At 33.5% G+C, this 14,000-nt stretch overlaps 1 protein-coding gene across 4 annotated transcripts in view; it reads left to right on the top strand.

Moving 5' to 3' along the window:
* Positions 1 to 14,000, top strand: part of RB1CC1 (RB1 inducible coiled-coil 1) — a 90,111-nt gene that overhangs the window by 64,520 nt on the left and 11,591 nt on the right. For all 4 annotated transcript variants that reach the window (XM_046641706.1, XM_046641703.1, XM_046641704.1 and 1 more), the window contains 3 exons: positions 1,397 to 1,562; positions 4,425 to 4,533; positions 4,641 to 4,881. In XM_046641706.1, coding sequence (XP_046497662.1) covers positions 1,397 to 1,562; positions 4,425 to 4,533; positions 4,641 to 4,881 — 516 coding nt within the window. The remainder of the gene's footprint in view (positions 1 to 1,396; positions 1,563 to 4,424; positions 4,534 to 4,640; positions 4,882 to 14,000) is intronic.

Below are 14,000 nucleotides of genomic sequence, written 5' to 3'. Positions count from 1 at the left end.
TATTCTTATTATACTGAATCTCTATATTCTCGTTCCTCAGTAACACTTTGATCTATGCAGCCTGTTGGGTTTCCATCTGTGCTATTTACCTCGCATAGCCCTCTTGCATCTAGCCCTAAAGGTGGACCTCTGAAAACAAATTCTTTAGCTTGTCCTTTTAATTAATTATATTATGGGGTAGGGGTTTCCCCATTCAAGCCTTTCTGGAAACTAAGCAAGAAGTCACAGACTTTGATAGAAGCATTATGTTTCAAACTGTGTATTCCCTGTTTGGCCATTTAAAGCCATCCCTTAGAAGAAAACGGGCGGCAAGTGTTTCTGAATCATTAGATTTTATCAGTAAATTTGGAAGTATGAATAAAAGAGTCACAGTTAACAATTCTCTGATTATCAATTGCTATAATATTAATAGTGTGGTCATTTTATAATTAGATTAGGAAATTACATAGGAAATAAACAAACAATTTTAAATATCCATGTTGATTGTAAAATGCATCCTGATTCCAAAAACTAATATTAAAGTGTCATTTAAAGTTGAATAAATGTACATTTAAAACAGTCCATTGACTTTGTTGCTAAAATAGTGTAGGAATGTTTACTAACAACGCAGTCTCTTTCCTGTGGTTTTAGTATATTTTAACACCTTTGATGGGATTAATTATCTATGTCTTGGACAAACTTTTTTGATGTAAAGGATTATTATGTTGAAAGTAGATAAGATGAATTTCTATACCAGAAGTTAAAATAATTATTAACTTGTATTTGTGTTTTTCTCCTTGCCTGGTCCTCTTCTCTTCTCTGGTGCTTTGTTTTGTCAGCAACCCCTTAAGGGTTAGCAAGGTTTGAGGGAAATGAATATGCATTCAGGAACGTGTAGATTTGCTGTGTTTGAACATTTAAGTTCAGCTTTAGTTTTTTATTTATTCATTAGCTAACAAAATGAACCAAAACTTATTTTAAAAATTAAAAACTTGTTAACATCTGTAATCAGGTATTTGTTTCTTTTTTCACCTCTCAATCATGTATGTTGCATTTGTAGGAATAATAAAACTGAAATTTGAAGCTGAATTCTTGACAAGTATATTGATTTTTATATTGAAAACATTACCATTTGCTGGTAGAAGCAGATCCTGAATTTATCAGATAAAATCATTCACCCCTCTTGGTGTCAGAGTTTATTATCTATAGTGAACTTTTCCCTTTTACTTGTTTCCTTTTCCTTGGTAGATAAAAGAGAGAGGATTCACATAGAAGTATCTTTAACATCATTTAACTAGTGTTAGGTTTAAGGAAGATATATGCCCTTTCTGATGTCAACTAATTATGGTATTTGGCATATTTGTGATTGCATCTGTAATTTTGAAAAGAAATTTTGATACTATATTTAATTTTCAAGTCCTGCCGTTGAATCTACCAGAGAAGATTCTTCAAGCCTAGTTGCTGAACTTCAAGAAAAGCTTCAGGAAGAAAAAGCTAAGTTTCTAGAACAACTTGAAGAGCAAGAGAAGAGAAAGAATGAAGAAATGCAAAATGTTCGAACATCTTTGATTGCTGAACAACAGGTATGTTCTCCTGTCCTCATTTTATCTATTTCAGGTCTAAAGAAGGCAAACATAAATTAACAAATAAAATTTCTTTGTGTAGTTGATGGTTTCTTACATCTTAAATGTGATTTCCTCCATTGACCCTGTTAATATTTATTAAATATCTCTTCTTCATGATAAAAAGCGTTTTCTTTTTAATGGTCATTATATCACATAGACAGGTGACTCAAACTGAAGTAGTCCTAGATTAGAAATTAGGAGACGTGAGTTCTGTTTCTGGCTTCTTAATTACCTGAGTGATCTTGGATATATCATTTAACTTCTTTATAATTCAAATTAGTTTTTTGTAAAATGAAAGTGTTTATACTACTACATAAATGATACTTGAAATTTTTTCCCTAAGCTCTAAAAACTTATTCCAAATTACATGCTGATCAGTACAAATTTCTTGTATTTTGTTTAATTATTATCCCTATGATAGGCTGGTGGTAGATTAAGGTAGAATAATGTTGAAGTTTGCTGATTCACTTATTAATATTGATCAATGGCGAGATGTAAAGCTTGTGAGGTAAGCAGGAGCCAGGCCTCTAAGGACTGGGATGCCTTGTTAGGGAGCTTCTGCTTTACCTTAGGTACTGGACAACAGTTGAAGAGGAAATAAGGGATTGGATTTATCCTTAACCAAGATTGCCCACTGACAACATGGAGGAAGAGTAGAGGATACAGGCAGGCGTAGGAGCAGTTGTGTGTCTGCTGTTGTCATTCAAGCCAGGGATACTATTGACATACATTTTTTATCTCAAGGAATGTATTTCTGAAACTGGTACACTTTAAAGTTGATGTACACAGCATTTTCTCTTGTTTTCCTTTTCCTAAAATGGTGTGATTAAATTAGTGTCTTTTTAAAGTTTAAAAAAATGTCAGTCAGGGAAGGGAAAGAAAATATAGAAGTATGGTGGCTGGCCTGGTGGTGCAGCGGTTAAGTGCACATGTTCCGCTTCGGCGGCCCGAGTTCACCAGTTTGGATCCCAGGTGTGGACATGGCACTGCTTGGCAAGCCATGCTGTGGCAGGCGTCCCACATTTAAAGTAGAGGAAGATGGGCAAGGATGTTAGCTCAGAGCTAGTCTACTCAGCAAAAAGAGGAGGATTGGGAGCAGATGTTAGCTCAGGGCTAATCTTCCTCAAAAAAAAAAAAAGAAAAAGAAAATACAGAAGTATGGTTCAAAACCCTTAGGAACTTTAAAGCTTAAGACCTGGGCAAAGAAAGAAGAGCCTGAAAAGGGGGAATGAGAAAGAGTAACCAGAAAAAAGAAGAGTGTGGCTGTATAGAAGCCAAGTTTAGAGAGGGGGAATAGCCACCAGTTTTAAGAAGTATCAATGACAGGGTCAGTAATGTTTTTAGAAATCTGAATTTGTACGTTCTTTTTCATGATTCTTTTTACTTAAAATAGACCTTTCTCACTCTCTGCCTTCTTTTTCTCCGTGTGCTCCTTTGTGAACACATATGCACTCTCAGATTTCCAAAATTAAGTAGGGGATGAATTAACTGACTGAAACTAAAAGTATGAAATTGACAGCTATCTAATTTAAATTAGTTCTTATTTTAAGGCCTTTTTTAAAAAATATTTGTAAAATGAGATTAGGGGAGGCAACTTCTAAGGTACCTTCTAATTTTAAATAGTTTGGATGTTAAGTGATAGTTATTTAACTTGATTTGCAACTGGTTTTATATGGGTGACTTGGGTGTAGTTCCTTCTTAACTAGCCCTTGTTTCTAATATGCTTATTATAAATTGTGTTAACTTTTCTAAAAACCATTTCATGTTACAGAAACAGCAGAGATCATGAAAATAAACAAAATGACTAATATGCTATTATAAATATTTATGAATTTTCTATACATAAATAATATATATAGCATTGGTTTAATACAAAGACATGTCATAAATGTTGCTTTTGAGGGATCTTCCTGTATGCTTTCTGGTTAGAAATGATATTTAACTCAATATTTAATGAATTCACTAATTTGGATTTAAAAATGCCATATTCATGTTGAATCTCCCTGTTTCCAGCATTATTGGGATAATGCATTGATTGAAGGATCATAGACTCCAATTTCGGAAGTGGAAATGCTGGGCAGATGGGAAGAGTCAATGTAGATCATGTCATCATTCAACTATTGCTCTTAAGTTTCAAGATCTTAATGGAGAGCTTATAAATGAAATTTGATAGTTCAGTCATCTTTATGAAAGAAACTCTGTGCAGTTAGAGTCGTCAGATTGACTCATGAGACCTGTGCAGGCAATTGGATATATGAGCTTTACAGTAAGACAGCTTTTATAAAAGTTGAGGAGTAACAAGTCTAGCCATTATAAACCAGAGTTTGCAGTGGCAATGACAAATATCCAAATAAGAGGAGGAAATGGGATAAAGTCATCTCTAAAATGTTGTTGTGGCATTTATGATTTAGCTAAGGACAAAAGGAAAATTCCAGAGACAGGAAGATTCCTGAAAGAAAAGTGTGTAACACCACTTGTTAAGTTGTTGATCATTTATTTCTTTCTTTCCCCAAAATTTTAAAATCATTTGCTAATGCTTTTCCTCTGCCAATAAATAAATACGTGGGCAATAATGAAAGATAGAATTCATTTTCAAGATATTTAATGGGAACATATCTTAATATGGAAACAGGAAAATACAGTCACATTGTGTTTACCGCAGTATTGCGTTTTTATTTAAAAATAAACGTCATTTGTGAATTACTTTATCTTTTCCATATTCAAATGCACCATGCAAAAATATTTGCAAGTGTATTTTCTTTAACCCTCACTGCTGTGTGTTTGCAGATAATTTAAGCAGTTGTCATTCTGTTGTTCCAGACCAATTTTAACACTGTTTTAACGAGAGAGAAAATGAGAAAAGAAAACATAATCAATGATCTTAGTGATAAGTTGAAAAGTACAATGCAGCAGCAAGAGCGAGATAAAGGTTAGTAATGTTTTGTAATATGATATTTTTAATTCCTTTTTAAAATTAAAAAAAAACCATATGAAATGTTTTGTAATGCTTATTTCAATTGGGGGGGGGGCCTTCAGATTTGATAGAGTCACTATCTGAAGATCGAGCTCGTTTGCTTGAGGAAAAGAAAAAACTTGAAGAGGAAGTCAGTAAGTTGCGTGGTAGCAGTTTTGTTCCCTCACCGTATGTGGCTACAGCCCCAGAACTTTATGGAGCTTGTGCCCCTGAACTCCCAGGTGAAACAGAGAGATCAGCCATGGAAACACAAGATGAAGGAAGAATGGATTCAGCAATGGAAACAAGCATGATGTCTGTACAGTAAGTACATCTGTCTTCACCTGTCTTAAATAACACAGGTTTTAAACCACTTATGCACTTCTCTAAACCCGAAACTCTGAAAATATGTTTAGCAATATTGGTTGTATATCTGGAAGTCATGCCATTTTAACTCTTTAAGCTATAAATGTGAGAAATATTTTAATGTTACTGGTTGTGTGTCTATGTGAATTGCTTTGGCATATTTTCATACTATACTTTGTATGTGCACCAGAATTTTTGTAGGCTGCCGGGGTAATGATCACTGCAGTGCTGTCGAGCTATTCTTATTTACAGGGAGTGTTTAAACTTTGACATTCAATACCTGGGAGGAAAAGGTGTTACTATAGTAACAAATATATTCATTTTGGTGAGGGTATATTGGGTGGGGGGAAGGCAAAGGAATTTTTTGAAAAGTAAAAATGTAAGTAGGTTTTTGTTTAGTTCAAAGATAGGACTATAAATTGATTAACTTGAGTCTTGGAAAGATAAAAGGCTTAAGAATGTATGTGAGAAGTAGAACAAATGTAATTCAAAAAAGCAAGGCATAAACATTTAAAGAGACCATGGGAACTAGAAGACATAAATGACAGAATTAAGTCCAAACGTATGTGGAAAAGTAAACCGACCTATCACAACAAAACCTCTCAGGAAAAAAAAGAACATTCAACTGCATTCTGTGTCAAGAGAAGCACCTAAAGAAAAATTATACAGAACCTTTAATATAATGCGATTGAAAAAGATATATAGGGCAAATAATAAGGAAAAAATGCATAAACCATTCAAAGCAAAAAGTTTTAGGGCCCGGCCCCGGGGCCAAGTGGTTAAGTTCACGTGCTCCACTGCGGCGGCCCAGGGTTTCACTGGTTCAAATCCTGGGCGTGGACATGGCACCGCTCATCAGGCCACGTTGAGGCGGCGTCCCACATGCCACAACTAGAAGGACCTGCAATTAAAATATACAACTATGTACCAGGGGGGTTTGGGGAGATAAAGCAGGAAAAAAAAAAAAAAATTGGCCACAGTTGTTAGCTCAGGTGCCAATCTTTAAAAAAAAAATGCCTTGAGGGTTTGTTTAAAATAAAAAAAGTTTTAAAAAAATAAAGAGGAAATTTTATGAGAGAGGGCACACTTAATTATAAGCAGTTAGTTGTTAACTCGTAGGTGCTTAAAAATGTGATCAGTTGTGTATGAATCAAAAGTGGATTAAACTAGAATAAGAACTTTCCAGAGCCACTATTTGGCTAGGATACTTTTTCCTCTCAGGAAACAATGAAGTGAAAAATAAAGCAAGCAACAGAGAAACAGTTAAGAAAATTAACTACGTACCAAATCACAAAGGAACTTTCAAAAGTTCTAAATATTGATATAATTCAGGCCACAAAACATAAGCAACATTATTACAAAGTAGTAACAAAAATAGGAGTTTATACATCTGGATATTTGAATACCTGTATATTCATATCTATACATAGGCATGATTGGAAAATGGAAATTTAATTATTTAACACTAAACAGTAGTATCAAAAATGAGGGATATAATCAAGGTGGTACACTTGGAGAACTGTATAACCTCAATTACATTTATTAGAGAAGTAAATAAATAAAAGTAAATGAGCTATGATAAATAAATACAATCAACTAAAAAGCAGGAGAAATAAATATGTGGAATGAATAGAATCATAATCACAGGTATGGCTTTAAAAATTTCAGAGAGTAAGATATAAGTTAATCTCACTTGTGAATATAGATGTAAAAAATCCTAAAGACAATTTTAGCACGTCAAATACAGTGGAGTATTAAGATGATATAGTCATCATGATTCAGTGGAGTATTTTAGGAATGCAGTAATGATAGTTAAACATCAGAATGTCTCTCAATGTAACCATATTCAATGATCACATGAGAAGGATTATATGATCATCTCAGTAGATACAGAAAAAATGGCAGTTGATAAAATTTGGTGCCCATTCATTAAAAATAATAATAATAAAAAAATAAAAAATAAAAATTTTTAAAAAGTGGCCAACTAGGAAGAGGGAACTTTCTTAATTTGAGAAGAGTATATGTGAGACACTTACAGCAAACATCAGATTCAATGTTGAAACATTTAGAAGCATTTTCTTAAATTTAAGAAGAACACAAGAATGCCAGCTGTCACCATCACTATTCAAGCCAATAAATAAAAAAAATTGGCAAGTAAAGTCTGAACTGTCATCATTTCAGTAGAATATCCTTTGAAAGCACAAAGACTTAATAAACTATCAAAACTAATAAGACGGCATCTGAGTGTAGGTCATAGATATATCAAAAAAAGAGCAGTTTGCATATTTACTGGCAAAAGCCGATTTGAATATATATATAAAAGATCCGAATAAAAATTTAAGGAAATAATTTCATAGTAATGAATTTAACAAAAAATGTATAAGACCCTTGTGGAGAAAACTATACAACTTGATGAAATATGTGAAAAGGCCTGAAAGTAAAAGATGGATGGAAATACAGTAAAGTTAGGTAAAATTTGATGTTGGATGCTAAAATTTATATAGAAAAATAAATGTGCAAATATAGTTAACATTTTCAGAAATTAACAGTAAGAATTTATCCTGTTAGGTGTTAAGGTATAGTCTAAGCTATATAGATAGTAATTAATTCAGTATATTGATGGTAAAGTCACAGGCAAATAGATTACTGAAATTGGTGGTCTTGAAATAAATCCATGGATATGTGGAAATTTATTTATGGCATTTTAAATCAGTTTGGAAAAAGAAATAGGACATTGGAGTAATTGGTTGTCCATTGGTGGAGGATAATCCATATTTTACATTATATACCAAAAAATATTACAGATGTATTAAAGACTAAAAATTTTTTTTAACCTATAGAATTTCTTAAAATAGGAGACTACTCCGAATGTGGAGTAGGGAAGCACAAGGAAAAGAGTAATAGATGTTGTTACATCAAAATTTAAAACTTGAGTACAACAGAAGATACAAAAGACTAGTGGTTAATATTTTAAACAAATAAAAGATAAAAGCATTAAACATGTTAATAATCAATGCCAATTCTTCACAATCTTTTTCAAAAACTAGAAGAGAATTCTTCTCAACTCAAACAAATAAATCACAAGAGAAAATCTCTCTCTTTTTTTTTAAAGAACGCAAGGAAATGTTTTAATTTGACGGGTATGTTTAGTTCCTTGCTTGTGGTGATGGTATCATGGGTGTATGCATATATTTAAACTCATCAAGATGTATATATTATAGGTGTACAAATTTTTATATATCAGTTTTACCTCAGTAGAGCTAAGAAAGAAAAAAAAGCTAGGGCTAGTAATGCGAACTTGGTCCTTTTTCTGATTGTTTGTTGCATGTGCTGAGTTTCTACCTGTTTCAGCCTACTTTAGAAATCCTCCTTAATTTTCTATTTGTGCTTCTAAAGTTACAGAACAGAACTATTCATTTTTAAAAAGTTAGAGGCAATAGATTAGCACAGTCGTTCTTCAGATTCATTCTCTATACAAGCAACATCAAAATTGCCATTAAACTTCTTAGGAATTAAAATCTTGGGACCCATCGCAGTCCTACTGAATCAGAAACTCCACATCAATAAGTTTGACTATATTAAGAAAATATCTCTAATAATTAGAGATGGAAATATTTTCAGCAAAATACTAATAAACCAAATCCAGCAACATGTAAAAGAGATTTTTATTGGATTTATCCCAGGAATGCAAGGTTTGTTTAATATCTGAAAATCAGTTTCTGTAATACACCATATCAATATCAATGGATGAAAAGAGAACATTTAACAAAATACAACAGCCATTCATTATAAAAACACTCAGCAAACTAGAGATTGAAGAGAATTTCCTCAACCTAATAAAAGGCATCTGTGTAAACCCACAACTAAGATCATATACTCAATAGTGAAAGACTGAATGCTTTTTCTCTAAAATCAAGAACACTTGCATAAATTTTCTCTAAATGCTTTTCTCTAAAATCAAGAAGGACACTTTCTCTAAAATCAAGAAGTACTGCTTACTGCTGGTACTCAACATTGCACTTAAGGTTCTGTGAGGGACACTTAGGCAAGAAAAAGAAATTACAGGCATCCAGATTGGAAAAGAAAGAAAACTATCTCTTTGCATATATAACATGATCTTATATATAGACAGTCTTAAGGATTCCACTAAAAACCAATTAGAACTAGTAAACTAGTTCAGTAAGGTTGTACAATACAAGACCAGTATACAAAAATCATTTGTCTAAGGGCTGCTGTGGCTGAGTGGTTAAGTTCGCGTGCTCTGCTGTGGTGGCCCAGGGTTTCGCTGGTTTGGATTCTGGGCACGGACATGGCACCGCTCCTCAGGCCACGTCGAGGCAGCGTCCCATATGCCACAACTAGAAGGACCCACAACTAAAATATACAACTATGTATTGGGGGGATTTGGAGAGAAAAAGCAGAGGGAAAAAATGAAGATTGGCAACGGTTGGTAGCTCTGGTGCCAATCTTTAGGGAAAAAAAAATCATTTGTCTAGCAGTGGGCCATCCAAAAATAAAACTAAGAAAATGAATTCCATTATGATAGCATCAAAAAGACGAAAATACTTAGGACTAAATTTAACAAAAGGAGTTCAAGACTTGTACACTAATGATTACAAAACATTGTTAAAAGAAATTAAAGACGACCTAGAAGGACATCCCATGTTCATTGATTGGAAAACAATCTTGTTAAGATGGTAGTACTCCTCAATTTGATCTGTGATTCAAGACAATTCTTGTTTAAACATGGCTTTTTTGCAGAAATGGACAAGCTGATCCCAAAATTTGTAAGGAAATGTGTGGCATCCAAAATAGCCAGAACAATCTTGAAAGAGAAGAATGAAGTTGGAAACACACGTGTCTTTATTTCAAAAATTAATACAAAGCTAAGATAATCAAGACAATGTGGTGTTAGCCCGACGTGTATATAGATCAACGAAATAGAATTGAGATTCCAGAAATAAACCGTTACATTTATAGTCATTGAAACCCTTGCATTAGGGGCCAGGGTGCCAAAACAATTCAATGGGGGAAAGAATAGCCTTTTCAACAAATGGTGCTGAGACAGCTGGATATCCATATGCAAAAGAATGAAATTGGATCTTCACCGTACAACATAGATTAACTTAAAATGGATCATGGACCTAAATGTAAAGCTAAAATTATAAAACTCTTATAGGAGTAAGTCTTCATGACCTTAGATTAGGCAAAGCCTCTTTCTACAAGAATTAACATTTAGAAGAAGACACAATTTCTCCCTTCAGTCCAGTTTCTTAAAATATACTTGGGGAATTATACTTGCAGAAGAATTTAAAAGCCTACATTACAGCTAATGCCACAGAAATACAAAGAATCATAAGAGACTAGTATGAACAGTTATACACCAACAAATTGGACAACCTAGAGGGAATGGATAAATTCCCAGAAACATACCACCTTCCAAGACTGAATCATGAAGAAATAGAAAATCTGAACAGACCAGTTACTAGTAAGGAGATTGAACTGGTAATCAAAAACCTCCCAGCAAAGAAAAGTCCAGGACCAGATGGCTGTACTGGTGAATTCTACAAAACATTTTTTAAAGAACAAAACCAAACCTTCTGAAACTCTTCTAAAACATAAAAGGATAAGGAACAATCTCAAATTCATTTTACGAAGCCAGGTTTACCCTGATATTAAAGCCCGACAAGGACACTACAAGAAAAGAAAATTACAGGCCGTTATCCCTGATGAACGTAGATGTAGAAATCCTCAACAAAGTATTAGCAAATTGAACTATTAGCAAATTCGACAATACATTAAAGGGATCATGTACCATGATCAAGTGGTATTTATTCCAGGGATGCAAGGATGGTTCAGCATCCACAAATCTATCAGTGTGATGTACCACCTTAACTAAATGAATAAAAATCATATGGTCATAAATGCAGAAAAAGTATTTGACAAAATTCAGCATCCTTCCATGATAAAAATTCTCAACAAAACGGGTATAGAAGGAATATATCTGAACATAATAAAGCCCATATGTGACAAACCCACAGCTAACATCACACTCAACAGTGAAAAGCTGAAAACTTTTCCTTTAAGATCAGGAACACGACAAGGATGCCCACTCTTGCCACTTTTATTCAGCATAGTGTACTGGAAGTTCTAGCCAGAGCAGTTAGGCAACAAAAGGAAAGAAAAGGCACCCAAATTGGAAAAGAAGTAAATTACCTCTTTGCAGATGACATAGTATTATATATAGAAAACCCTAAAGACTCCACCAAAAAACTGTCAGAACTAATAATTGCATTCAGTAAATTCATAGGATTCAAAATCAATATACAGAAATTAGTTGTATTTCTATACACTAACAATGAAATATCAGAAAGAGAATTTAAGAAAAAAAATCACATTTACAATTACATCAAAAAGAATAAAATACTTAGGAATATATTTAACCAGGGAGGTGAAGATGTATCCATTGAAAACTGTAAGACATTAATGAAAGAAATTGAAGAAGACACGAAGGGAAGGATATCTTATGTTCGTGGATTGGAAGAATTAATATTGTTAAAATGTCCATACTAACCATACAGATTTAATATAATCCCTTTCAAAATTCCAATGGAATTTTTCACAGAAATAAAAAAAAAATCCTAAACTTCATATAGAATTACAAAAGCGCATGGGTAGCCAAAGCAATCTTGAGCAAGAAAAACAAAGCTGGAGGCATCATACTTCTTGATTTCAAACTATATGTTATGACGCTATAGTAATCAAAATATGGTCTTGACATCAAAACAGGCACATGACTCAGTGGAACGGAATGGAAATCCCAGAGATAAACCCCCACATATATGGTCAACTAATAAATAACAAGGGAGCCAAGAATAGTCAAGAAAGGATGGTCTTTTCCAAAAACGGCATTGGGAAACCTGGATAGCCACATGTAAGAGAATGAAACTGGAACCCTGTCTTACACCGCACACAAAAATCAATTCATAATGGATTAAAGACTTAAACATAAGACCTGATACCATAAAACTCATAGAAGAAAATGTAAAGGGTGAACTCCTTGACATTGGTCTTGGCAATGATTTTTTTGGGGGCGGGGGGGCGTGGTTTACACCAAAAGTAAAGGCAACAAAACAAATATAAACAAGTAGGACTATGTCAAACTAAAAATGTTTTGCACAGCAAAGGAAACCATCAACAAAATGAAAAGGCAACCTATGGAATGGGAGAAAATATTTGTAAATCATGTATCTGATAAATTGTTAATGTCCAAAATATATGAGAACTCACAGAACTCAATAGCAAAAAAAAAATAAATAATCCAATTAAAAAGTGGACAAAGGACCTGAGTAGACATTTCTTGAAAGAGAAGATACAGACAGACAATAGGTACACAAAAAGGTGCTCAACATCACTAATCATCAGAGAACTACAAATCAAAACCATGATGAGATATCAGTTGGGGTCTGTATTATCAAAAAGATGAGATCTAACAAATGCTGGGGAGGATGTAGAGAAAGGGGCACCCTTGTACACTGTTGGTGGAAATGTAAATTGATACAGCCACTATGGAAAACAGTATGAGGGTTCCTCAAGAAATTAAAAATAGACCTACCATATGATCCAGCAGCCCATCTCTGGAAATATCTCAAAAGGAAACGAAGCCTTTATCTCAAAGAGATTTCTGTATTCCCATGTTCATTGCAGCATTATTCCTAATAGCCAAGATATGGAAACATCCTAAGTGTTTATTGACAGACGAATTTAGAAAGAAAATGGATAAGAAAATGATGAATATATATATGTAATGGATTATTATTCAGCCGTGAGAAAAGAAATCCTGTCATTTGCAACAACATGGATGAACCTGGAGGGTATTATGCCAAGTGAAGTAAGCCAGACCTAGAAAGACACATACTGCACAGTATCCCTTATATGTGGAATCTATAAAAAAATAAAGTCAAACTCATAGAAACAGAGTGTAGGAAGGTGGTTGCCAGAGGCTAGGGGGTGGGGGAAATAGAGAGAGGTTGGTAAAAGGATGCAAAGTTTCCATTATAAGATGAATAAGGTCCGAGGATCTAATATATAACCTGGTAACTATAGGTGATAACACTATTATATAATTGAAATTTGGTAAAGGAGTAGAACTTCAATGTTTTCTCTCCCCCAACCCCCAGAAAGGTAAGTGATAGATGTGTTAATTAACTTGATGGAGGGACTTCTTTCAAAATGTATACGTACATCAAACCATCCCATTGTACGCTTTATTTATTTATTTTTTTGAATGGTTTGTTTCTTTTTTCTTTTTATTTATTTTTATTGAGGTAACATTGGTTTATAACCTTATTTATTGGTTTGTAACATTATTTCAGGTGTATATCATTATATTTCAGTTTCTGTGTAGACTACATCATGTTCACCACCCAAGGACTAATTACCATCTGTCATCATACACATGTACCCTATTACCCCTTTTGCTGCCTTCTCTCCCCAGGCTGTTGTACACTTTAAATATCTTATAAATTTATTTGTCAATAATGCCTCAATAAAAAATAATAATAATAATATAAACCAAAAGCCTACACACTATTTCTTTTTTTCTTTCTAATTAATTTTTTAATATTTTAGTGTGATGACAAATTCATACATGGCACAGTAACTAGCACATTGTAGTCACTTAGTAATATATTTGAAGTCTTCATTGAGATTTGGTAAACTGAAGCTTTGAGTTCTGTAGCTTGCTCAAGGACGTGTGACGTTTTGTTTTATTTTTAGTTTTAATGGTGAAGCTACCCAAGAACTACCATTTTATTGGTAATGTAGATTCACCCATGCATAGAAAGAAGAGTGGCTCTTAATCCCTGAAAAAAAAAACTTGAAATTTAAAAGATGTTATCCCTAGAAAAATGCATGCACACTTTTGCTTATAATTTCAAAAGGTTTATAGATCTACATTCAGGACTCTGGTACAAAGAATATACACCATTGAAATATATCCTAACTTAAACAGGTTGCTTTTGAAAATTTAGTACAAACCCTTCAATTTTTTGAGTGCCCTGTATTAATAGTTAAGT

Source organism: Equus quagga, chromosome 16 (assembly GCF_021613505.1).
Source record: "Equus quagga isolate Etosha38 chromosome 16, UCLA_HA_Equagga_1.0, whole genome shotgun sequence".
NCBI classification, from domain to species: domain Eukaryota; kingdom Metazoa; phylum Chordata; class Mammalia; order Perissodactyla; family Equidae; genus Equus; species Equus quagga.
The sequence above is the reverse complement of the archived record's forward strand: the minus strand, read 5'-3'. Positions and strand labels throughout refer to the sequence as shown.